This window comes from Dermacentor variabilis, chromosome 4, assembly GCF_050947875.1.
Source record: "Dermacentor variabilis isolate Ectoservices chromosome 4, ASM5094787v1, whole genome shotgun sequence".
Taxonomy (NCBI): domain Eukaryota; kingdom Metazoa; phylum Arthropoda; class Arachnida; order Ixodida; family Ixodidae; genus Dermacentor; species Dermacentor variabilis.
In genome coordinates, this window is record NC_134571.1 from 223,498,152 (window position 1) to 223,523,159 (window position 25,008).

General features: G+C 50.6%; 1 protein-coding gene across 4 annotated transcripts in view; it reads right to left on the bottom strand.

Moving 5' to 3' along the window:
* Nucleotides 1–951: 951 nt before the first annotated feature.
* The window catches only part of LOC142580129 (putative fatty acyl-CoA reductase CG5065), a 182,656-nt gene continuing 158,599 nt past the window's right edge, over nt 952–25,008 (bottom strand). For 3 of the 4 annotated variants that reach the window (XM_075690947.1, XM_075690950.1, XM_075690948.1), the window contains exons 9-13: nt 22,926–23,284; nt 6,376–6,505; nt 2,730–2,857; nt 2,032–2,109; nt 952–1,215 (exon numbers count right to left, since the gene is read on the bottom strand). In XM_075690947.1, coding sequence (XP_075547062.1) covers nt 1,044–1,215; nt 2,032–2,109; nt 2,730–2,857; nt 6,376–6,505; nt 22,926–23,284 — 867 coding nt within the window. In that variant the 3' untranslated portion in view covers nt 952–1,043. The remainder of the gene's footprint in view (nt 1,216–2,031; nt 2,110–2,729; nt 2,858–6,375; nt 6,506–22,925; nt 23,285–25,008) is intronic. The other variant, XM_075690949.1, reaches the window with a different exon arrangement.

The following is a 25,008-nucleotide window of genomic DNA, read 5'->3' on the forward strand; positions in this document are numbered from 1 at the left end:
GAATCAACACACCGTCCCGCCAAGAGTTTCACCGTTTCAGTGCACTAGCGTGAAATTTGCCTAGAATTGGTCAGTGTTCCCTATTTCCCTTAACGCCTGAATTCCGTAGATATGGCGAACACTGCCTAGAGTTGACAGCATTGTGTCAATTAAAAAAAATTAAATTATGGGGTTTTACGTGCCAAAACTTTCTGATAATGAGGCACGCCGTAGTGGATGACTCCGGAAATTTCGACCACCTGGGGTTCTTTAACGTGCACCTAAATCTAAGTACACGGGTGTTTTCGCATTTCTCCCCCATCGAAATGCGGCCGCCGTGGCCTGCATTCGATCCCGCGACCTCGTGCTCAGCAGCCCAATGTGCCGATGTGCCAATCAGCTTGTGTTTCGGACCACAGCATTCTGCTCCGCGGTGGTTGTATTTATTGGTTGTGAGCTCACGCATCTTAACAGTTATACGGGGGAATTTGAGAAACAAGGCTCGAACAGAAAAAACAAACATGTTTTTTCGGCTCGGAGAGAGAGAGAGATTTAATGGATAATGAAAGCATGTTACTCCAGACGAATAGGATGAAAAAATGGAATGATGTGCACAGCTCACAACAAGGATATGAAATGAAATTGCAATTAAAGTGTCTCATTGAGACCAGTGTTTACAAGGGAACACCAACGTGCATTCGTTAATATTAAACTAAACCATACGGTTTTACGCGCCAACTCAACGACGTGATTATGAGGCACTCTCTGGTGGGAGCTCCGGAAATTCCGACCGGCTGGAGTTCTTTAACGTGCACATAAATATACGCACACGAGTGTTTTCGCTTTTCGCCCCGCTCCAAACTCTTCGCCACCTGGTATTTATGAAAGCAAAAAAAAATAACGTAAAAAACAGTTATTTTGCCATGACTATGGCAAAATAACTTGAAGGGCTAGTGACGACATAAGGCGCTATCGGGAACAAATTTCTTGGTAGTTTTATTACAAAATAAAAGCAGCATAGGGAGCCAGCACAAAATGTACAGCCGTTGGTGCTATATGAACGTTTAGTGACGAGACAAAATCGACTGCATCGCCATGGAGATTCGCACCGCCAGTTGAAGAACATTCGAGATAAGGTTCCACCAGAGGTCATTGAAAGTGCGTGTGTGCTTCACCAGAAGTCGGATGACGCCGGCGACGAAGAGCAGCTGTGCCAGCATTCCAACGTAGTAGATCCTGAAAATGAATCGAAGGGCGTGAGAAGACAGCAGCTGTGCCCGCGCAAAATGAGCCACGACCAAAAAGCACACAACAATGACTATTTAATAATGAATATTATCGCACCCATTCACGGATCGACAGAACGCAGGTGCCGGCACTGGAGCAAAGACCCGTTTACCACCGGGAACGCACCACGCTTTGCTGAAATACCGGGTTCCCGGAGCTGTTTGCGTGACCAGCCGCGTTAGAGGCGCCAAATTGTGATGCCAACCAGAGAGGACATGTTTTTGCAGTCATTCACCATATTCCTTTAACTGCTGTTGTGATGCGTCGGCAGTGACATAATTGTTAACGTTAAGTGCCTGTTTAAATATTGCTCCGCGAGAAAACTTGCCTAAAACAAAAACGGTTTACCACGTTGTAGGTTGTAGGCAGCCTCGCAATATGTCGCTACCACCGTTGCTACTGCCTTCCACAGTACCCCGGTATTCCGCAAAATGTAGCGCGCTTACGGACACAGACAGAGGAAATTCTCAATCTGTTTCGAGGTTAGGTGGTAAAATCGCATCTTTGAAAGTACCACTGGGTCATTGCGTTTTCATATATCTGTGATGTTCTAGCGTTACGTGTTTTTAGGTCGGGAATAAACATGCGCGGGCAGTAAGTTGTCTCTGAGGCATGCCACTACACGAGCAGGCGATGCCAAGCTGCTGAAGCGCGTGCTGTTAGCTTACGCGGCGGCTGTGCTGGTTGGCGCCGAGCAGTGCGCGAAGCATGCAAGCGAAGCCAGTGACTGCTCGGGTGGCCGGCGCAGTTTTCTGGCAAGCTCACCTTTGGGCCGGTTCTGAGGCGGTGTTACACATGGCCGTCCAGGAGGTTGGTTTTGTCTGTGTGATTCCTTCACTGTGGCTGTTAAGGAGAGGGGGGTCGACATGCTCTTTAGGCTTGCGAGAAAGTGCCCGAGCCACCTTAGCCTGTACACAACCCTCTACCGTTTGTTGGGCCGAGACGAGTGGGAGGTGATGCTTGGTGCGTGCAATGCAGCTACGAGTGCATTTCTAGAAAGTGCCCTTCTGACCTCAAGGTCGTTGCCCTAAAGAAATGATGTGATGTTTTTTTTTCTTGTGCAATGGTGCTGCAACCCAACAGCAAGTTATTCAGATCATTTACTTTAGGAGGTGCTTTGAAAACCGTTTAGAGGAACCATAAACACGCTTAGATGTCTTGTTTGCACTACGCTGTTTAGCGGCTTTCCGACCGATGGCGGTGCAGCTGGCTGCTTCGTGCTGCTCTTCTGCTGCTGGTCGCATGTCGCGTGAGCTAGCGCTGGCAGCACGCCAGGAGCAGAAAGAGCGTCCCATGGCGTACAATTTCGACGCAATAAGGGACGTGCAGGAATACCTCGAAGCGCCTGTCGCTCGCCTAAAGCTCGCATACCCCAAGCCGGCTTATTTTAGCGCGAGTTCACAGCGCGTTCAAGACTGAAAAGCCGTTTGCACAGCCTCACGTTCAGTGGTGTGCTTGCTCACCTGATAAGGTTTCTCCGAGCGGCTGGGATAGTTGAAGGGTCCTCTTTCAACACGTACCTACGCACACCTAGTATGTACTGTTCCATGTAAGCCACCCAGTCGATGGAGCGAATGTCGAAGTCGAACGTCTGGAATTGCAAAGAAAGAATAAGGAAAAATAACAATAACTTGTACTCCATTTTAGAGTGCCTGAAGCGATTTCTCCTAAACCATACAATAAAAAGATGCGCCATGTTTGACACTGTATTGAAAGACACCAGTACCCGAGCCTGTTCATCAAATCTACAGGTTTCAGAACTCTGCGTACTAATTTGCCTAAAACAGAGACTCAAATTATAGCTTCGAAGCTCCTTCCACAGGCAGTAACGCCCACGCTCATAAGCAGCATGTGACAGAGGCCAACTGGCGCGTCGTCTGAAATATGCACCGTTCCTTCGCAGCGTGTGCCTACAGTTCGTCACATTGATTTCCGCCCCCTCGCTCAAGTGCACATGCCCTCGTTGGGAAAAACTGTGCAGATACAATGCACCTACTTGAATCTGTGTGAGGCAAGGATTAGGGAAGGAATTATTTAAATGCTATTTAACTAAAGCGGTGCTTACAGACATTTATTTGATGGGTGCGCGAACGCTGGAAATTTCGAATGCAAATGCCGTTCGAGTCGTATCCAATTCGAAATTTCACGAATAAAAATGGTAGAATATTCATTTCTGTTAAATGTAAGAGGGATCAAAGCATTTATTAGAGTCTCGAGGGAAAGATACCGATGCAAGTGGTGACTTTTCCGAATGATTACGCTGCAGGACAGTCGCGGTCAGGAAGATGCACCGTGATAAGGGAAAGCGCAGGTCGCAATTTCTCCTCAGTAATTTCCCGTCGCATAATAAGAATTCCTCGCTTTTAGGCACCCTACGCCCCAACTTGTCTCGCCTCAGATCAAACAATTTACTGTATGGTGAGTCTTTTCGCATCCATCTGATGTTTGGTGTTTTATGGCGCAAGGGCAAGGTATGGCCAAAGAGCGCCAGGACAAGTGGCAATGTTGTCGATGAATTGCGGATGGCATGGACTTTGAATTCATTATGGTAGATGTGACATGGCTGTAAAATGGCCTAAAAACAGTCACTGTAAATTGTGCAAGATCTACAGGTATTAAAATAATGACACTCACTGGGTAGTGATGTGGGCTATGGCGATTGGGTTTCGTTAAAAACAATGCTACAAAACATAACAGCCACACCAGAGCTTCAAGAAAGCCACTAAAAAAATTATGGGGTTTTGCGTGCCAAAACCACTTTCTGATTATGAGGCACGCCGTAGTGGAGGACTCCAGAAGTTTGGACCACCTGGGGTTCTTTAACGTGCACCTAAATCTAAGTACACGGGTGTTTTCGCATTTCGCCCCCAACGAAATGCGGCCGCCGTGGCCGGGATTCGATCCCGCGACCTCGTGCTCAGCAGCCCAACACCATAGCCACTGTGAAACCACGGCGGGTAAAGCCCTTGAATACAAGGGCTGTGTATCATGTTTTAAAAATTGCCTGGCCAAATGATTTTCAGAGTGTCTGAGCTAGAAACTAAGACTAATTTCAGGTTAAAAAGCGGTTCATTGCTAAGAAAAAATGTCGGGTGAAGAAGCATATTTTCGCGATATGTAGAGGGGAAATACTTTTTCCTCTATGCCTCTATTTCAGGGTGTTGAATAAGAACATGGAGGACTGTGAGACTATTGCAGCACTTACTACAAGTCAGAAAATGTCCCGCCCCCCCCCCCCCCCCCCAGCCAAGAGGTACGAGAGTTCCATATGTGTGTCCTATTCTTAATCGGCAAACAAGTACGTCCTTGTGCCGTGCTGTTTTCTCACTTATACTGTTAGTTTTGGTTTTATCATGTATAGCTTATTGAGTGGTTGTGTATCCCACTCTCATTGCCAATTGTTCCTGAGTTTACGACGTAGAAAAGACTTTAGGTCTGTGGCAGGAAGAGGGACATGACCATCTGTGTCAAACTCACTGACGTAGCGTTTTCGTCAGCATGCTACGTTGCCTTTTGTACCGTTAAGGCCAGGCGACCAGCGTAAGACAATCACTTGGTTGCACATATACGCGGAGCGCGACAAGCTATATAGTTATCTCAAAACAGAGTATGTTTTCGTGAACTAATTAGTGCTCCCACAACGCTTAAGGAGTCTCTGAAGACAATAGTCTCAGCGACATTTGTGAACCTTATGTGTTGAACAGCCGAGAGTATGGCGTAGGCTTCCGCTGTAAAGGTACTGGCGTGTGGGTTTAGTGCCCCAGATGTTGAAAACGAGGGTCCGAGAGCTGCGTAAGCAACACCAGCAGGGTACTTCGAAGCATCTGTGTAAAATTTACCAAAGGATTACTTCTCTTTAAGTTCAAGAAAATGCGATTGTATGTGAGCCTCAGGTGCTCGTTTCGATATTTCTAAGAAAGAGATGTCACATTGGATAATCTGTCACTCCCAAAGCAGTGGAAGCCGAGTAAGACCCATTAGGACATTCTCCAAAATAGGGACCCCTGTTTTTTCCGAGTGCTTCCAACCGGAGGTACAGAGGAGGCTGGATGGCTGGGCGGTTACGGAACAGCCCGGCAGGGACAAGTCGCGAATAGTAACATGACATGGATGCTGAACATCTGACTTAACTTTCAGGGCTCGCATACGTTTAAGCAAGGTGCGGTGCGGTAGAATCACTTCTCTCCTCGAACTAACACAACGCCCTACGTACATCTGGTAATGCGGTCTGTCCGCGTTCGACTACGGTTAGCCATAACACACACACACACACACACACACACACACACACACACACACACACACACACACACACACACACACACACACACACACACACACACACACACACACACACACACACACACACACACACACACACACACACACAAAGAAAAAAACTGAAAGCAGTTTCATTCAGAAGCATTCTTCTCGTTTTCATCATATGCAACGTGTAACCTCGTGCAATGTTTATGTACTGCGCCATACGCAAGCCGTGGTGACATAGTAACACCAAATAGGGTAGAAGCTGGGCCGAGTTGGTCGTAGTTCGTAGCGGTGGTATTGCGTTGTCCGCGAACGTAGGACAGAGGAGAGTACAGAGCGTTCTTCACTCTCCTCTGTCCTACATTCCCGCACTACGCAATACTGCCGCCATGAACCACCACCAAATAACGCGGTTGCAGAACACGAGACGTCGACGCAGTGATAGGAGTAAGGCGATGGATGCTGAAAGAAGTACGTAGCGCTTAAGAAAGACGCCAAGGCGGACACAAGCCCACGCGAGTCATATTTGTAACAGCTGAAAGTTTGTGGGGCTCCGACGGTGAAAGCTTATGACATGTTGCTGTCATTTAATTGCATTCCATTACGAAAATTAACTCTAATGCCACAAGGACTCCGAGCTGGGCTATTTGGTTCGTTATGGCAAAACAGTGCAAACGACGGGACGGGCGGAACACTGTGCTGCGTTTTTCACTTGTCCCATCGTTTTAGCTGTTTCGCAATGACTGCCTCATTGCCACTACTTGCGCACATGTGCCAATGGCACGCCATCTTCCAGCACCGCAGTGGTGACCCTTCCGAGGAAGGGTAACGTGTTTTGCTCACCTCGCGATCAGGCCCTTCGAGGCTCGCCATGAGGAGTCGAAGGTTGCCCACGCTGAAGGTCCACTCGTGAGTGACAAAGAATTCGAGAATGCCCATGGCACGGTGAATCCTCTTGTAGATATCGCACAGGCTGAAGATAAAGAAAGCGGTCAATGTTGGGCGGTCCCATAAACACGGCAAATTAGCTCTGCGGAAACTAGCAAGCAGCATGAAGATTCATGAAAGGGAACCTGTCATCCCGCTCTGTCGGGCGTATAACATTGTCCCCTTCAAACTCCCATAAAATTTCGTGTTTACAGGTGGTTCAGTAAAACGAGTTCTTGGGCAAGTTGATCACTTATTGCAGGCATAAAAGCAGCGCCAAAGAACACACAGAAAAAGGAACACTGACAGACACGGACAATGTGTCTGTTAGTGTTCCTTTCTTTTGTGCGTTTTTTGGTGCTGCTGTTATGGCTGCAATTACAGGTGCTCCTGCTACACTGAAAACGGCCCTTGAGAAAGCTTCGAAGCGTCAACTGAATGAAAACAATGAAGCATTACGTTCACAATCGAATATGATGCAGAGCGCCTCTGACGAGTAACTAAGGCACTAAAGAGTGTGTCAGCGAACTTCTTTACCGAATACGGGGTTACCGGAGAGGCGTACATCAGTAACAACGCGGGTAGTGACGTTGGTGACGTTGTGTCTAACCAGATACTGCTGTGGCCTAATATTCTACATCGGTGCTGGTGTAAAGCTTTGCAGCGACATAATAGTCAAGCTCTGCCAAGACCTGCCACCCTCTCGTTAATGTTAATAGAATTCCTTACCAGCTGTATCCTTATTAATCAGGAATCCGGCTCCTAGTTCTCGTCTCTCCGCTAAGCCCCGGTAGCACAGGACGTGCCCGCTTTTTAGCACTGTATATGCTTCTTTTGTCCTCCTAACCTCACTGAGCCCCATCGTATCCGATTTACTGCCCGCTAATTCCTCCAATAGCACTGCTAGACTCGCCTCACTAGATAACGTTCTTGCGTTAAACGTTGCCAGGTTCAGATTCCAATGGCGGCCTGTCCGGACCCAGAGATTCTTAGCACCCTCTGCTGCGTCACAGGTCTGACCGCCGCCGTGGTCAGTTTCTTCGCAGCTGCTGGGGACTGAGGGCCGGGGTTTGAATGTTGTATTCATATAGGAGGTTGTGGCCAAGTACTGCACCAGGGTGGCCAATCCTGCTTTGGTGAGGGAATGCGTTACCGGTTCTTGTCACCATGATAAGGCCGCACTCCAGGCCTGTTTATGCAATTTTATGAAAACGCGGATTTTTTTTAATCCAGTGGAAAATTGCGCGGCCCTGGGATTCGAACCCCGGTCATCTTGCACGCTAGGCGGATGCTCTACCTCTCTAATTTCAGTTTGCAGTAAGCGCTTGTCCTCGTTTGTTACTGAGTCCCCTGTCCCGCTTCGCGCTGTATCACACATTCTAAAAACGGTTTACTCAGATTTGCATGCGACCACACCCCACAGAGCGCTTGTAGTGTGGTCGCTCTAGCCGTACTTAAGTAAACGTTGCACATTAACATGTCTGTGCACATGCTGAACGATTGGATAGCTTAATAACTATACACGAGCGTTTTTTTTGTTACCAGACATGTGCTTTCACATGACCGGAACTTCCTCAGCCTTCCTGCAAAATGACTGCGTGTTTATGTTGCCTGGCTTCTGGTGGTATTTATGTGTCCATGATCCTTGTTACGGCCTTTGTTCTCTCTACTGTCTTGTTGTGCTATACATCGCCTTGCGGAATCGTAGCGGTAGGCGCATTAAGGCCAGGCTTTGCACAATGTAATAGGCGTAGAATTACTTGGTGTACAGTCGCAATCAAAAATACGCGACCCACGGCTCCGGGCGCAGGAGCGGCTGCGGGGCCACACCGCGGGCTGCTATCTCCATCGGGCACATAGGGCGCCTGCTTCGAGAGTGCACCGAGTGACGCCAATCTTCGCCCTCACTCTCGTGCGGCCAAGTCACGCGCTTGATAAATTTCAAGGGCGGCGTTCGGCTGCTTCGCAGATGATCCATGGTCCCTGCGCAGGAGGGCGCTTCCACTTTTCTTGGAAGCCGCATTTCTTGGCACGGCGGTGGCGTGCGGCTTCCGGGCACGGCTAGCAGGTTCGGACGGTTTCTGCAATCTGAGCCTACTAACGCGATCCACCTTAAACGAGAATGGAACATTAGTCAGGGCGGGCGTTGACACCAACAAATTGGTGGCTCTTTGCTTGCTACTCCTATGCGCCAATGCCTTGCCGCGGCGTCCTTCGTTGACAGCCTGCATGCACGTGCGCCCTGCGTTCAAACGCCAAGCAGGGAAGCGCGGCACACACGGGCACGAGGCGCACGTAAACGTGCAACTAAACCGAACACTGCCAGGCATACGTTCCGTGCGCTTAGTGGAACGGCCGAACGCGAGCTGGCACGGGGAGGAAGGCAGGCGCGCACTGAACCCTCTTTCCAACTGACCATCACCTGCGAACCAGCCGAACGCCGCGCTTGAAATTTATCAAGCGCGTGACTTGGCCGCACGAGAGTGAGGGCGAAGATTGGCGGCACTCCGTGCACCCTCGAAGCAGGCGCCCCAAGTAAAAATGGCTGTGGCTTAGTTAAGGTTAAGCCCAGGATGCGAAGCATACTAGCCTTTATTTTAACGCGACAGCGTTAAGGAGCTCGTGTCGCAGAAAAGCCGGTGTCGTCGGCGTCGGCTCAGGCGTGCGGCGCTTGCTCAGGCGCACATTTCGTTGTCGCGCCAAACGCTGCGTTGCTCGACGCTCACCGCGTCCGATGCGGGGCGCGTAGTCGCTGCGCCGTAGCAAAGCCACCTAGAAACAGTCTCCATAGGGAAAGAAAAAAAAGTCTTTCTTTCTCTATGCAGTCTCTGTAGCACGCCGCAACCTTCGCTTCTCATTCCAACGAGTAGCTCTCTCTCCAGGAGGCATCTCACCTCGTGAGTGTCCAGCAGAGGCAAGCGCAGCTGCTTATATACCGCCGCGACGCCGCGAGCGACGGCGCGAGTTGGAGCCCCGTTTCTCCTCTGTCGTGACGTCACGGTGTCACGTGGTCAGCCTTGAAGGCGACGCCGCGAGCGACGGCGCGAGTTGGAGCCCCGTTTCTCCTCTGTCGTGACGTCACGGTGTCACGTGGTATTGAAGGCGACACCGCCGCGCCTGAGGAGCTGGGTTGAGCTCTAGTAATATGCTTCGCATAAAAGGACCTCAGCCCGCAGGAAATAGCAGCGCCGCGGTGTGGCCCCGCAGCCGCTCCTATCCCGTAGCCGCCAGGGGGGGGGGGGCGGCGTCGGAGCTGCGCGCCTATTGGCTCTCGCCACAGGCCACTTCCGTAATATGGCGGCAACCAGGGACGCGGCCTCCGAGATTTAAGTTTGTTTACGCTCCGACGCTGGGCTGCCGCCCATTTGGTGATATGAGCATGCATCACTTGCATTGTGGTGTATCCGAGGCACGTGAATCAACTTGAAATGCTTAGAGGCGGAGGAGGAGGAGGAACTTTATTACTGCAGAAACTGTTGCGCGGTTCCCTCTGACAGGGCTCCACTGGCGATCGCGGCTCGCCGGGTCTGGTCTAGGGTCGCCAGTTGGCTTCCCAGGTCACGTTCCAGGTCCAGTTCGGAGAGTCTCGCCTCCCAAGACCACGTAGTGAGTGTGTGTGTTGTGACTCGTGGCGAAATTGCGTCGCCCGGACGGTCGGTACATTCGTGTGTTATGTGCGCGCGTGTTGCTGTGTGGTTGCTACACCAGGGACATGTCCGGGACGTATAACTGTCTGGGGAGATTGCGTGTAGACGAGACAAGTGTGGGTATGTGTTAGTTTGCAGGCGGCGCCAGTCCCTTGCCTGGAGTTTATTGAGAGTGGCACGTGTACTTGTCTTTATCGGGCGACACGTTTTGCCGCCTAACAAATGTTATCGCACAGCGCGGGACGCGCCTGCATGTATCCGAAGTTTCTGGAAAGTTATCGATGCTTCTATCGGCTGTCTGTTGTCGCCGAACCTTGTGTTATCTGATTTCATCGCTTGACACGAATGGTGTAGAACTTTGTAGAAGGCATGCGGGTCCCAACGATTAGTCTGCAATATTCGATGACTGCTGTATAAAAGCCGACGCGCTTGACCCGCTGATCAGATTTTCGACGATCGCCGACCGTGTTCGCCGCTATCGTTGTGGTATAAGTGTAGCCTGTTTTGTGGGCACAGGTTCGCCCAATAAATTTAGCTTTGTCGTTCACAGTATTGCTACTGTGTTATTCAACGTCACCACCACGTGACATCTGGTGGAGGTGCTTTACGTTCATGTACCGGACGCCCCCGACAAGCCGTAATTCAAGCCCGGACCGCAAGGACAACACCAGCGCCGTCCCGGAACATCGAGCAAGCCGCCGTCTTCAACAGCTGACCCAGAGCACGGACTTCTACCTGAGACCAAGAAGATTGTTTCCAAGGCAACTCCAATGGCAGCCCCGGCGTCCGCTATCGTGCTGCAGCAGCCCAGGGAACCACCGACGTTCCGCGGTTCCACATTTGAGGACCCGGAAAGCTGGCTGGAAACGTATGAGAGGGTCACTACGTTTAACAGCTGGGCAAGCGACAAGCTGCGACATGTTTATTTCGCATTGGAGGACGCCGCCAGGACGTGGTTCGAGAATCGAGAAGCCACCTTGATGACGTGGGACCTGTTCCGAAGCGGCTTTGTGCAAACATTTACAAGCGTCGTGCGAAAAGAGCGAGCCCAAGCTCTACTGGAGACCAGAGCGCAGCTGCCGAATAAGACGATCGCAATCTTTACTGAGGAAATGAACCGTCTGCACCGCCACGCCGACCCGGAAATGCCCGAGGCGAAGAAAGTCCGCCTGCTGATGCGTGGTGTAAAGGAGGAACTTTTCGGCGCAATGATACGAAGCCCACCGACGACCGTAGAAGAGTTCCTTCGCGAGGCCACCAGCATTGAGAAGACACTCGAAATGCGGAACCGGCAATTCAACCGCCGCACGAGCTCGACAAACTACGCCGGAGTTCAGTCACTGGCCACCGACGACCTGTGCGAGACCATCAGGGCAGTCGTACGAGAGGAGCTTCAAAGGATCTTCCCTTCATCGCAACCTCAAGTGGCCACAGTCGCCGAAATTGTCAATGAAGAAGTTCAGTGATCGCTCGGAGTTCCCGAGTTACAACTACAATCATTGCAGCCCCAGCCAGAAGCGATGACCTACGCCACCGTCGCCCGCCGTCAAAGTCCCCCTCCACGACCGCGCAGGGCCCTGCAACGCCGCAATTCCGTCGACCACCGCCGCAGCCGCCAGCACGCCCACCCGTCGCCCAGCGCAGCTACCCGAGAAAGACAGACATTTGGCGAGCCCCCGACCACCGCCCGCTCTGCTATCACTGCGGAGAAGCCGGCCATGTGTATCGCCGATGCCCATATCGCGACTTGGGACTGAGAGGGTTCGCCGTCAACGCGCCGCGTCCACGGCTTGGAGAGCGCCCACGTGACATCGCCGACTACCTCGCCGCTACTCAATGGAGCCCTCGACGACCGTCCCGTTCGCCGTCACCAGGCTTCTACCTGTCGCCGCAACGCCGACCATACACCGGCCCAGCCCGGGGCCGCTCTGCGAGCCCATATACGGAAAACTAAAAGCAGCAACCGATAGAGGTGCGGTTGCTGTTCGTCGAACTGAAGAAGATCCTCCGCCGCCGACGAAGACGACGAAGAAACCATCTCGACGACTTAATGACGACACGCCGCCTTCCCGAAGAAGTCGGGAAGCCAAGACTACACCGACGAAAGACGACTTGACGACGCGACGTTCCAGCTTCAGTTCAACACGACGCTGCCGTGATCCGACGCCAAGACCCAACTGCAACGCCAGACAAAGAACCACCGACCTCGACGTGCTTCTCGACGGCCACGCAGTCACTGCCTTAGTCGACACAGGGGCCGATTACTCCGTAATGAGTGGACACATCGCCGCCCAGTTGAAGAAGGTTAGGACTGCATGGGAGGGTCCCCAAATTCGGACCGCTGGAGGACACCTCATTACGCCAACTGGAATCTGCACGGCAAGAATTACCGTTCATGACCGGACTTACCCTGCCACCTTCGTTATCCTCCAACAGTGTTCACGAGACGTCATTCTCGGCATGGACTTCCTGAACCAACACGGCGCAATCATTGACCTGAAGTCGAAGTCCATAACGCTGTCGGAAGATCGAGCGATACCGCCGGAGAGCTCTAGTAGTCACCATGCCTTAAGAGCGCTAGAAAGTCAAGTCAGCATCCCGCCTCGCTCCAGCATTGTCATATCCGTAGGCACCAAAACGCCTGCCGACGTAGAAGGCGTCATCGAGGGTGACCAACGTCTACTGGTAGACCGTGAAATTTGTGTCGCAAGCGGGATCGCTCGACTGCATGGAGGGAAAACTGAAGTGTTGCTGACAAACTTCAGCCAGGAGTTCAAGCACATCAACAAGGGCACGACGATCGCGTACATCGAGGAAATTCTGGAAACCAGTAATGCGTTTGTCCTCTCGGATTCCGCCGCATCTACCCCGACGACCATGGTTCCCGAACCAGACTACGACATTAATCCACGTCTCCCCGTGATTAAGCAACAGCAGCTCAAAAGTCTGCTCCAACGATACAAGGGCTGCTTTTCGACGTCATTGAGGATTCGACAAACACCAGTCGCCAAGCATCGCATAATAACCGAGGAGAGCGCTCGACCACTCCGCCAGAGCCCTTACCGAGTTTCGCCGCGAGAACGTGAAGCTATAAGACAACAAGTCGACGAAACGGTGCGCGACGACATCATCCAGCCGTCGAAAAGCCCGTGGGCATCCCCCGTTCTCTTGGTGAAGAAAAAGGACGGCACCTTACGTTTCTGCATTGATTATCGTCGACTGAACAAGATCACGAAGAAGGATGTACACCCCCTACCACGGATAGACGATGCATTAGATCGGCTCTGCAACGCAAAATACTTCTCGTCGATGGATCTCAAGTCTGGCTACTGGCAAATAGAAGTCGACGAGAGAGATCGCGAAAAGACCGCCTTCATCACGCCAGACGACCTCTACGAGTTCAAGGTCATGCCATTCGCACTCTGCTCGGCGCCTGCAATATTCCAGCGCGTCATGGACACGGTGTTAGCAGGATTGAAGTGGCAGACCTGTCTTGTTTACTTGGATGACGTCGTCGTCTTCGCCGAAAATTTCGACGATCACCTTAGGTGGCTTGCGACAGTACTAGAGGCCATCAAGTCATCAGGGCTCACTCTGAAGCCAGAGAAGTACCGCTTCGCTTACGATGAGCTTCTGTTCCTAGGCCACGTCATCAGCAAGTCTGTTGCAAAGTTCCCGCAGCCCATCGACAAGAAGGCAGTGCGTAGATTTCTTGGCATGTGTGCCTACTACAGGCGATTTGTCAAGGACTTTTCACGTATCGCTGGGCCGCTGACACAGCTAACTAAATGTGACGTCGAGTTCAAGTGGGAAACGCCGCAGGCCGACGCATTTCAAGAACTCAAACGACACATGCAGTCGCCGCCCGTACTTGCGCACTTCGACGAGGACGCCGATACCGATATCCACCCTGACGCCAGTAGCCTAGGCCTCGGTGCCGTGCTAGTCCAGAGAAAAGATGGTCATGAACACGTGATAGCTTACGCTAGCCGGTCGTTGTCAAAAGCGGAAGGCAATTATTCTACAACCGAAAAGGAATGCCTCGCCATCGTTTGGGCTACAGCGAAATTTGGCCCGTACCTATATGGTAGGCCATTCAAAGTCGTCAGCGACCATCACGCTTTGTGTTGGCTAGCGAATTTAAAGGATCCTTCAGGACGGCTGACGCGGTGGAGCCTAAGACAGCAAGAATATGATATCACTGCAACCTATAAGTCCGGACGAGAACACTCTGATGCCGACTGCCTATCACGCGCCCCCATTGACTCGCCGCCGCAAGATGACGAAGATGACGACGCCTTCCTAGGCATTTTAAGAGCAGAAGACTTCGCTGAACAGCAGCGAGCAGACCCGGAGCTAAAAAACCTCATCGAGTATTTGGAAGGGCACACCGACGTTGTCCCTAGTGCATTTAAGCGAGGATTATCTTCGTTCTTGCTTCAAAACAACCTACTCGTAAAGAAGAACTTCTCACCAGCGCGCGCCAACTACCTTCTTGTTGTCCCGTCAGGACTGCGTCCAGAAGTATTGCACGCCCTACACGATGATCCAACCGCTGGGCACCTTGGATTCTCCCGGACGCTGTCGAGGATACAGGAAAGGTATTATTGGCCGCGCCTGAACGCCGACGTCGCCCGTTATGTCAGAACATGCCGAGACTGTCAGCGACGCAAGACACCACCGACAAGACCAGCCGGATTACTACAGCCAATCGAGCCTCCTTGCCGACCATTCCAGCAGATCGGGATGGACTTGTTGGGACCCTTTCCGACGTCAATAACCGGGAATACGTGGATCGTCGTGGCGACGGACTACCTCACCCGCTTCGCTGAAACTAAAGCACTGCCGAAAGGTAGCGCCGCCGAAGTAGCGAAATTCTTTGTCGAAAACATCCTGCTGCGACATGGCGCCCCAGAAGTCCTCATCACCGACAGAGGAACGGCCTTTACAGCGGAGCTCACCCAGGCCATTCTGCAATACAGTCAGGCAAGGCACAGGAGGACAATGGCCTACCACCCACAGACGAATGGTCTTACGGAGCGGCTGAATAAGACCCTCGCCGACATGCTAGCAATGTACGTCGACGTCGAACACAAGACCTGGGATGCCGTCCTGCCGTACGTAACATTCGCTTACAACACGGCGGTGCAAGAAACAACACAGATCACGCCGTTCAAGTTGGTTTACGGCAGGAACCCGACGACGACGCTCGACGCCATGCTGCCGCACGTAACTGACGAAGAGAATCTTGACATCGCTACCTATCTCCAGCGCGCCGAAGAAGCCCGACAGCTCGCCCGCCTGCGAATCAAGAACCAGCAGAGGACCGACAGCCGACACTACAATCTCCGACGACGCTTCGTCGAGTACCAGCCCGGCGACCGTGTTTGGGTATGGACCCCGATACGCCGACGATCCCAAGGGAAGGGAAGCGTAGCAGGGGGCGGCAGAAAGTCAGGTGGGCGGATGAGATTAAGAAGTTTGCAGGGACGGCATGGCCACAATTAGTATATGACCGGGGTTGTTGGAGAAGTATGGCTTGCAGTGGGCGTAACCAGGCTGATGATGATGATGATGATGACGCCGACGAGGACTTAGTGAGAAACTATTGCGACGCTATTTCGGACCCTACAAGGTCATCCGACGTATTGGCGCACTGGACTATGAGGTCTTGCCAGATGGCATTTCGCATTCACAGCGACGTCGCGCGCGACCTGAAGTGGTCCACGTGGTGCGTCTTAAACCGTTTTACGGACTCTAACGAACTTTCCTTATTTTGTTTTTTTCTTTGCTACGAGTGCTTATTTATTACTTTCGTTTGTTTGCAGCACCGGGTCGATGCTTTTCAAGAGGGGGGTATTGGCACGTGTACTTGTCCTTATTGGGCGACACGTTTTGCCGCCTAACAAATGTTATCGCACAGCGCAGGACGCGCCTGCATGTATCCGAAGTTTCTGGAAAGTTATCGATGCTTCTATCCGCTGTCTCTTGTTGCCGAACCTTGTGTTATCTGATTTCATCGCTTGACACAAATGGTGTGGAACTTTGTAGAAGGCATGCGGGTCCCAACGATTAGTCTGGAACATTCGATGACTGCTGTATAAAAGCCGACGCGCTTGACCCGCTGATCGGATTTTCGACGATCGCCGACCGTGTTCGCCGCTATCGTTGTGCTATAAGTGTAGCCTGTTTTGTGGGCACAGGTTCGCCCAATAAATGTTAGTTTTGTCGTTCACAGTATTGCTACTGTGTTATTCAACGTCACCACCACGTGACAAGAGCTTTGTGTGGGGAGCGTATTGCGTTCTTCCCAGACGTTGGTCCTGTAGTATTTGTTGACCTGTCGTTAATAACTCGTGGGTCGCTCGTCGGTCTGTCGGAGGCTGAAGAACGGTGTGGTCTGCCGCTCGGCTAGTGAGACCTCGAGCTGCGCAGTCCGCCTCTTCGTTGCCCCGCAGGCCTTCGTGCCCGGGGCACCAGACGATACCGTGGGTCCATTCTAGTGAGCGACCCAGGATTCGAATGGCTTGTATAGGGAGCGTTCCATTCATGTATAAACGACACGCCGCTTGTAAGTCCGTAAGGACGCGGGCGGACCTTCCCTTGCTCTCGGCGTCCCAAAGTGCGAGAGCGATCGCTGCTGCTTCTGCTACTGCGCTGCGTATGACGCGGATGCAGGCAGAGGCTACCAGGCTCCCCTGATTGACAACGGCGATTGTGTATTTGGGCCCGCAACGTGGCGACGAGGGATACGGGCTAGCGTCCGTGTAGTATGTATCTGGGTCTCTGAAGCTGCGTTTGTGCAACATGCGGGCACACGCTGCTCTTCTCGCTTGATTGTGGGTGGGGTGCATGTTCTTGGGGATAGGGTCTATTACAATGTTCTCTCTAATGTGGTTAGTCAAGAGTTGTGTTTCTTCTTTGCAGTACTGAGGTGTCAGCGGGTACCCTAGCCGTTGAAGAAGGTGTCTTCCCTGTTGAGTCTTGTTGAGGCGCTCCCTCTGCGCTATGAGCGTGGCACTTGCTAGCTCCTCAAACGTGTTGTATACACCTAGCGCTAGTAATTTCTTTGTGGTTGTGCTTGACGGTAGCTGCAAAGCAGTTCTGTAGACCATTCTTATGAGAGTGTCCATGCGCTCTGTCTCGCTTTTGCGCTTGACTTGATACGGGAGTGCGTACGTGACACGGCTGATGACGAGGGCTTGTACGTGAAACCAGCTTTGCTGCGCGCTACTCTGGCGATGAGTGATGCGGTGCTTCTTATAACGTGATTTAATTTCTCTGAGGCTACCTTTATGCCGTTGTTCTCCTGGACGTTCATACCTAGTAAGCGTGCGTTCGGGACGCGCTTCATAGGTTTCCCGGCAATCTCGAGATGTATTGGCGGGGCTCGATGTTCCTTAGTTTGCTTGGGCCGGACTTGATGGTACTCCGACTTGTGTGGGGCACACTTCATTCCTGCTGTGGTTAGGTATGACTCGATGTGTCCGATAGCTGTGAGTAATGTGTTTTCTCTGTCGTCGTATGAACCCTTGGTTGCCCATAGGGCGATATCGTCGGCATAGAAGGCACATTCGAGTTTTGGGATGTTTTCCAGTTGTAAAGCAAGTTTTCTAAGTCCGATATTGAAGAGGAAAGGAGATATATGGATCCTTGCGGAGTACCCTTCTGCGGCAGATTATATATGTCTGATTGTAGGCCTGCTATGCCGATGCGGGCTTTGCGGTGGCTGAGAAAAGCCACGGTATAATGGTATACTCGCTCTCCGCATCCTATGGCGGCGAGGCTATCTAGGATGGTTTCGTGTGCTATATTATCAAATGCTTTTTCCACGTCAAGGGCTAGGAGTATGTTGTTGTTGCTGCCAGGTTGTGGGTTGAGGACCTCTTCCTTGAGCAGGAGGAAGACATCCTGCGCTGACATGCCTTTCCGAAACACGTACATGCAATTGGGGTGTAGTCCATGTTCTTCCATGTGTTGTTCTATTCGAGTGAGTACAATTCGTTCAAGAAGCTTGCCCAGGCAAGAAATGCTTCCAGAAACACCTGTGCAACATTTCGCAAGGGTGGTGCCCAGGCCTTTGACAACGCTACGCCTCGCTGTCGAAAGCCACGTCGCTCCGTTTTCAACGACGCAGAAAAAAAAGCATTCATGCGGAAAGTGGACTCGCGCCACATCGAAAAGGAAGAAGACGGTGGCGGCATGATCATGAAGCCATGTGCCGAGGCCACAGCGATAATGACGACACAGTAAGTTTTTGCTGGAGTTCAGAGTGCGCATTTTCGAGAACGCTAGTGCGATCAGGTAAGGCTTAACGCCGCATACGTTACGCGCAGCGCGCACTTGTGATGAGCACCTCCGCTCATCTTAACTCTTTCTTCATTCAAACAGCGAAAGACTGGAATCATCTACCTTCTGAAGCGGTGCACCACTCCAGTCATTCATCGTTCAAGGCATTTATTGAAAATATTATGTAAATATGCCCACCCCTCATGTAAAACCCCAAATTTGAGGTACCAATAAATAAATAAATAAATAAATAACTCGACGCCGCACAGAGTGACAGACATGCCACGCAGAATGAGAAGCGCGCACATATTTGCAGGTGTGCGTTCATAGCCTTCGACACGTGCTTCAAACCATAAGCGCTTTGCTGCTGCCGCGCGTGCGGCTTAACTCCGACCCGATTCTTCGTGGGATATTTTCCTATAGCCGCTACGTGCAAAGAAAGAGCGCGTGGCCAAAACGCAATTGTCGCGCCTCTTATTGGAATAAAGCGTAGACCAAGGGGGAAACCCTACTAAAACACCGAGCTTGCTGCGATTCTTGACTTATAAAAAAAAAAAAACGAAAACCGTAATTTATGATGGCTTCAACGCACGGTGTCTTTGTAATGCGGTGAAGCATTTAGTGTACTGCAGTGAAGCGAGTCAGAATTTGCGCAGATACGCAGTATAAGCAAGACTTTATACGCATTTCATGGCGAATGTGCTTTAAAAAGCTTCTCCACAACACTTATAGGTGCTGCGGTGAAATTGTATAGCAAGCAAAAAGAAAAATAATACCGGCAGACGGAGGACTCAGGTGCGCACCTAGGGGTACAACCATGGCCCACTTCTTTCCAGTTTTTCTAATAACGTGTTGCTTACGCTTCTTAAGCGCGACGATTCTCACTTCGCTTCTCTGCAAGAGACTGTATGCTTCAGCGCGGAGGCCTCAGGTGAGCACGTAAGATAAGAATAAAGGCCAGACTATGGCCCAGTGCAGTTTCCCGCTTTTCTAATAAAGTCTTGCTTACACTGTGTATGCGCGCAAATTCTCACTCGCTTCACTGCAATAACAGAATGCTTCGCCGCATTACAAAGATGTGCGTTGAAACCATCATAAATTACCGTCTTGTTTTTTTTTAATCACAGAAGAATCGCAGCAAGCTCAGTGTATTATTTAGCGTTCCCCCTTAGTCTACATTTATTCCAATAAGCGGCGAGACAATTGCGAGTTGGCCACGTGCTTTTCCTTCACGCATAGCGAGTATAAAAAATCATGTCCCACGAAGAATCGGGTGTCACAACGCCGCACGCGCGGCAGCAGGAAAGTGCTTATGATTTGAAGCACGTTTCGAAGGCTATGGACGCACACCTGCAAATATGTGCGCGCTTCTCATTCTGCGTGGCATGTACTCAGTGACTCGGTGCGGCGTCAGAATTTTTGTGCGTCCGGTATTCCGGCAAGCGCGGGCGGTTTTCCGGTTGAGCGGGGGCGTAAACGTGAGCGGCCAGGTTGGTGGCGCTAGCTTGTAGTGCAGAGCCCAACCACACAAACACAAAGCCAATTACTATATTCTGCTTAGCTGGTGGTGTAAATTTTCGGCACTGCCGTAATCGTGTTTACAATTACGCCGCTGCCGAAAATTTGCACCATTAGCGAAGCAGGATATTGTGGGTTACCGCAATTTCAGCTCTGTGTTTGTCTGGTTGAACTCTACGCCACCAGGCGGCTGCACCGTTTCGGCCGCACACGTTTACGCCCCGGCAAATCCGGCAATTCGCCCAAACTGTCCCCGTTTGCCGGAATAGCGGACAGGCTAAATGCCTATATTTTGGACAAGTGCGCGCTCCTCGTGGCGTATGCGGCGTTAAGTCTTACCTGATAGTAATAGCGTTCTCGGAAATATGCACTCTGAACGGCTACAAAAACTTACCGCGTCGTCGTTATTGCGGCATCAACACATGGCCCCATGATCATGCCGCCGTCCTCTTCGCTGGCGCGTGTCCACATCGCGCATCATTTTCAGCGTCGTTGAAAACAGAGCGACGCGGCTTTCAGCAGCGAGGTGTAAGGTTGTCAAAGGCCTGCACACAACCCTTGCGTAACGTTGCACAGGCGTTTCTCGAAGCATTTCAAGTTGATTCACGTGCCTCGGATACGCCATAATGCAAGTGATGCGGGCTCCTATTACCAAATGGGCGTCTGTGCCCACTGCTGAATCACAGAGCTGCATCGCGTACACCGGGACGGCAGCCCAGCGTCGGAGCGTAAACAAACTTAAATCTCGGAGGCAACGTCTGAGGCCGCGTCCCTGGGTGCCGCCATGCTAGCGGAAGTGGCCTGTGGCGAGAGCCAACAGGCGCGCAGTTCTGACCACCTGGCTCCTATAGGATACGTTTTCCGTATAAGCCGCCCGGAGTGGTGTGCCGCGTACTTTTGATTGCGATTGTACATTAAACAAGGGAGCTGGGCACTTAACCTGCAAAACGGACAAAAAATAATCGCGCGTGAACAGTAGGTGGCCCGTCTGAGACACGAAAGTCCGGAGAGAGAGCAAGGAGAGGCAGGGAGGTCAACCAGATGAGCACCTGGCTTCCTGCCCTAGACAGTGGGTAAAGGAAAGGGGAATAGAAAGACGTCAGTGACGGGTGTAGCCATGGTCTGAGTATCTTTGACTCACAGGACGGTCTCGAGTCCCGTCCGTTTAAAGTTGTCTTGAGAGAGAGGCGTCGTACCTCGTAGCGAGGACAGGTATACAATAGGTGCTCGATGGTTTCCTCGTACCGTCAGGATTCGCACATCGGGCTGTCGGCCATTCCCATACGATAGGAGTAAGCGTTCGTGAACGCCCCTCCTAGCCACAAGTGGCACAGCAAGGTTGCTTCACCCCGGGAATGGCTAGGTGACAGTTGTAGCCGTAGCAGGGGGTTCCGTTTCGATTTCCAATTTCAGTTTTACTACGTAGTTTATTTCCTGGCTCGGCACAGGGCCTCAGATTAGTTGAACAGGAATACTCCCACAAGCACTGCGGTATTGTGTGGGTTCGAAAAAGAAAAGATTCGTACGTTCACCCCTATGTCAGATATAAGTGCGTTGAGCCTATGTAGCCCAATATAGAATAACAGCGGAGTGACTATTTTTCGACAATAGCACCAACCGCCGGGCGATTTCCAGAACGCGCTTAACCGTTTTTGTTAGGCAGAATTACTTGAAGTGATTAATGGCAGAGAACTCAGCTTGTTCATATTGGATGATACAGTGAAACACCCAATACAATAAGGGCGATCGGAAGCTATTGAAACCATGGGCGAAGAACGTTATCACGTGATTAGCAGGTCTATAACGTCTCATTGCTTGCTCAGCTTCATTTCGCTGAAAACAACACAAAGTCCACAGGAAATCAAAAGAACTGCTTCTTTGCCTAGTCCAAACAGAACGCTGAGCTATTAATACATTGATTACTAATACTGTGTAACATAACTTGCGGGTGTCTATTTAAAGCAGATCAAAGAAAATAAGCGGTCAACGACAATGATCGATTGAAAAGGCAAACGCGGAACAATTAATAATAATAATATTTGGGGTTTTACGTGCCAAAACTACTTTCTGATTATGAGGCACGCCGTAGTGGAGGACTCCGGAAATTTTGACCACCTGGAGTTCTTTAACGTGCACCTAAATCTAAGCACACGGGTGTTTTCGCATTTCGCCCCCATCGAAATGCGGCCGCCGTGGCCGGGATTCGATCCCGCGACCTCGTGCTCAGCAGCCTAACACCATAGCCACTGAGCAACCACGGCGGGTGCGCCGAATAATTAATGCAGAAAGTTGCACTACTTGGTGTTGATGCATTTGCTATGACATAGTTACTTTGCTGTGACTAGTGCTCTGCCCTTTGCCACTTTTTTCTCCGTTAGTCTTGTTAGCGCTAGTAACTGTCGCAGCAAATGCAAACGCGGAGCTCGCTAGTTAACTGCGATGGAAACGTCACAGACAGGTAAGCTTGACGGCAGTGCTTTTTACACCGCGTTGTATCCTAAATAAGTAACAGAACCAGTGACAGAAACTGCGCGAAGTCGAGAAACAGCCGTCATGCGGCCACGAGCCGTCCATCAACACGCTCATATTACCATGACTTTAGGTACAGTGCAAAGTATAGAAGACGGACAGGAGCAAAGACACACAGCGCCTAACAGGTGATATTATTGAACTCGAGAAGATCGCACAGTTCGGTGAAACCTATGTATCACCCCATCGATAGGCTTATGGAGAAAAAGTTAAATTCCCTACGTTGAAATTATCGGCGAATATCACATACCATACGAAGTGTTCGGGTTTATCTTTTAACGGGAAGCTACAAGCAAGGGTGCACTTCCTTTCTGACGCATCTTTGCGCGATGCCGCGCCAAGACGATATTCTGGTGTGATTTCGTGTGCACATGTAGCATGCTGTTCTTTACATGAAATTTGTTGCGAGTACAGCGCTGTCCACTGTTGTCTACATCGCGCACTACCTAAGTCATGGACAGCGAACAAGCCCTAGACACTCACATGGGCTTGTATCCTCCGAGCCGGGCCACCGTGTCGGCGATGAAAGCGGGCAGGTTGTGATCGAGTTGGACGGCGACAGAGTGCCAGAAGCGGGTCGTCTTGAAGCTACCGCCCGGGTAACGGAAGATCTCGCTGCTCGGGTACTTGAGTACCAGTGGCTTCGAGTAGTCGAAGATCTGCTGCCACGTGAGGCGCCGCATAGACCCCGAGGTGCAGTTGATGACGAAAGGCCCGGCCGGTTTCTCCTTCCACACGTGCCACGTGGCGGTGATCATCATGTTGGCAACCATGTCCACCGGGTAGATGTCGGCCGAATTGTTGGGTCGCAGGTACATTGTACGCAGAACGCCCTTGCCCGTCTACGCAGAAAAAAAAAAATTCAGTTTGCAACATGCGGCTGACATATTCCTTTCTTTTTTTGCTTCTGCAACTCTCGCTCAAAAATCGACCATGAACTGCGCCAGCGGTCTGGCGGGAGTTCATAGCAAGTGAAAGTCGTAATTTAAAGGGTCTAATTTGCATCGAGCACACCAATAAAGCCACAGTGACGTACTACGTGTTTCTGTGGTCTGTCATTAAGACTGCTTCGTTTTTCCAGACTCCGTAAACGGTTTCTATCACGCTGTAGCCATAGCGAATTCCTAGCGCGTATCTTGAGAAGTTGCAAAGGCAAAGCAAGTTTATTTTTCTCAGGCCGAGCAGGTAGTTAAAAGCGAGCATGTGGTCTCGAAGTGGTCGATTGAAATATTACGTTAAAACCGACAATAGGGTGCTTTGACAGGGGCGTCACCGCTTAGGCCGGCTTCGTTTTGAGGCACACTACTCAATGATGTCTCGAAAAGGTATCAATCCAGTTCCCCTTTGTTCAATAGGTTGCACATTTTTCCATTCCCTTTGATATGCGACATGAAAATTGCAATGGTGGTCAATAAGATAATAATTCAATAACAGATAATAAGGTCAATAAGAGATAAGACAACCAAATAATTAACGGCTTTCAATTAACGTTTTTGTGTTGCCTAACAGGAATACTAGAAATGGAACCACTAATAATTTTAATTAGTGGTTCCATTTGTTTCGAAGGTTGATGTCTAAGGTTACACCGATGCATTTAATGGCGTCAACTTGCTCAAACAGCACGTTATCAAGATCAATATGTAATTGAGTATCAATGATACTTTTGCGTCTTGACCTAAACAGAACGTATTTTGTTTTAGCGGCATTTACTGTAACTTTATTAGCATGTGGAGAATCGAGATCGACATACGTCAATGATCATTTAACCCCAGAAAACAACCGACTGTTCGCAAAGGCACTTGCGCTGAACAAAGTAAAAGGTTCGAAATTCCTCTGGATGCACAGCTGTACAGTGAAGACGAGAAAAACAGAACGATCGTATTTTCCGGATCTCTGGCGCGACAGTTTTCATGTGCACCTTTACTACCAACATTGCGTGTTCTCGCTTTTTCTTTTTTACCATAACTATCAGCACGTTCTCTTTTTCAACAGTGTAGAGGCTTACTGCGTGTAAGGTCATCAGCCACTACCATTGATTCGTTTTAACACGCTCAGCCTTCGCAAGCATCGTGATGACCTGGTTACTTTTCTTTCTACAATTAGTCGTGCAGTTATCTGCTTATCCGAAACTTGGCTTTCACACAGTGACGGAAACTTGCGTGGGTTTTCAGGATACATTTCGGAATACTGCAATCGAGATGGGCAACCCAGTGGTGGAGCTGAAATTTTAGTTCGGTCGTAACTAAAGTAGAAGCGTCGCGGTGATCTTTTATTTCGAAATCGGCAATGCGAATCTATTTGGTTGGCATTTAATCCGAAAGCGTTCACGCTAAACAGTCGTAATACAGTAGTCGCTTGTATAGATCGTTCTCCATCACCTTATTCATATTTTTTTTCTCATATAGGTTTAGTTTTACACTCCGTTATTAGTGAAAATAAGAACAAGATCTGTGGTGATGCGAATGTTAACATTATAGACATTAATAATCACTCGTGCTCTCACTACATCCAGTGTCTCCTCAGCTATAGATATTCCTCAATAATTAACATTCCCATAGGTGTGACC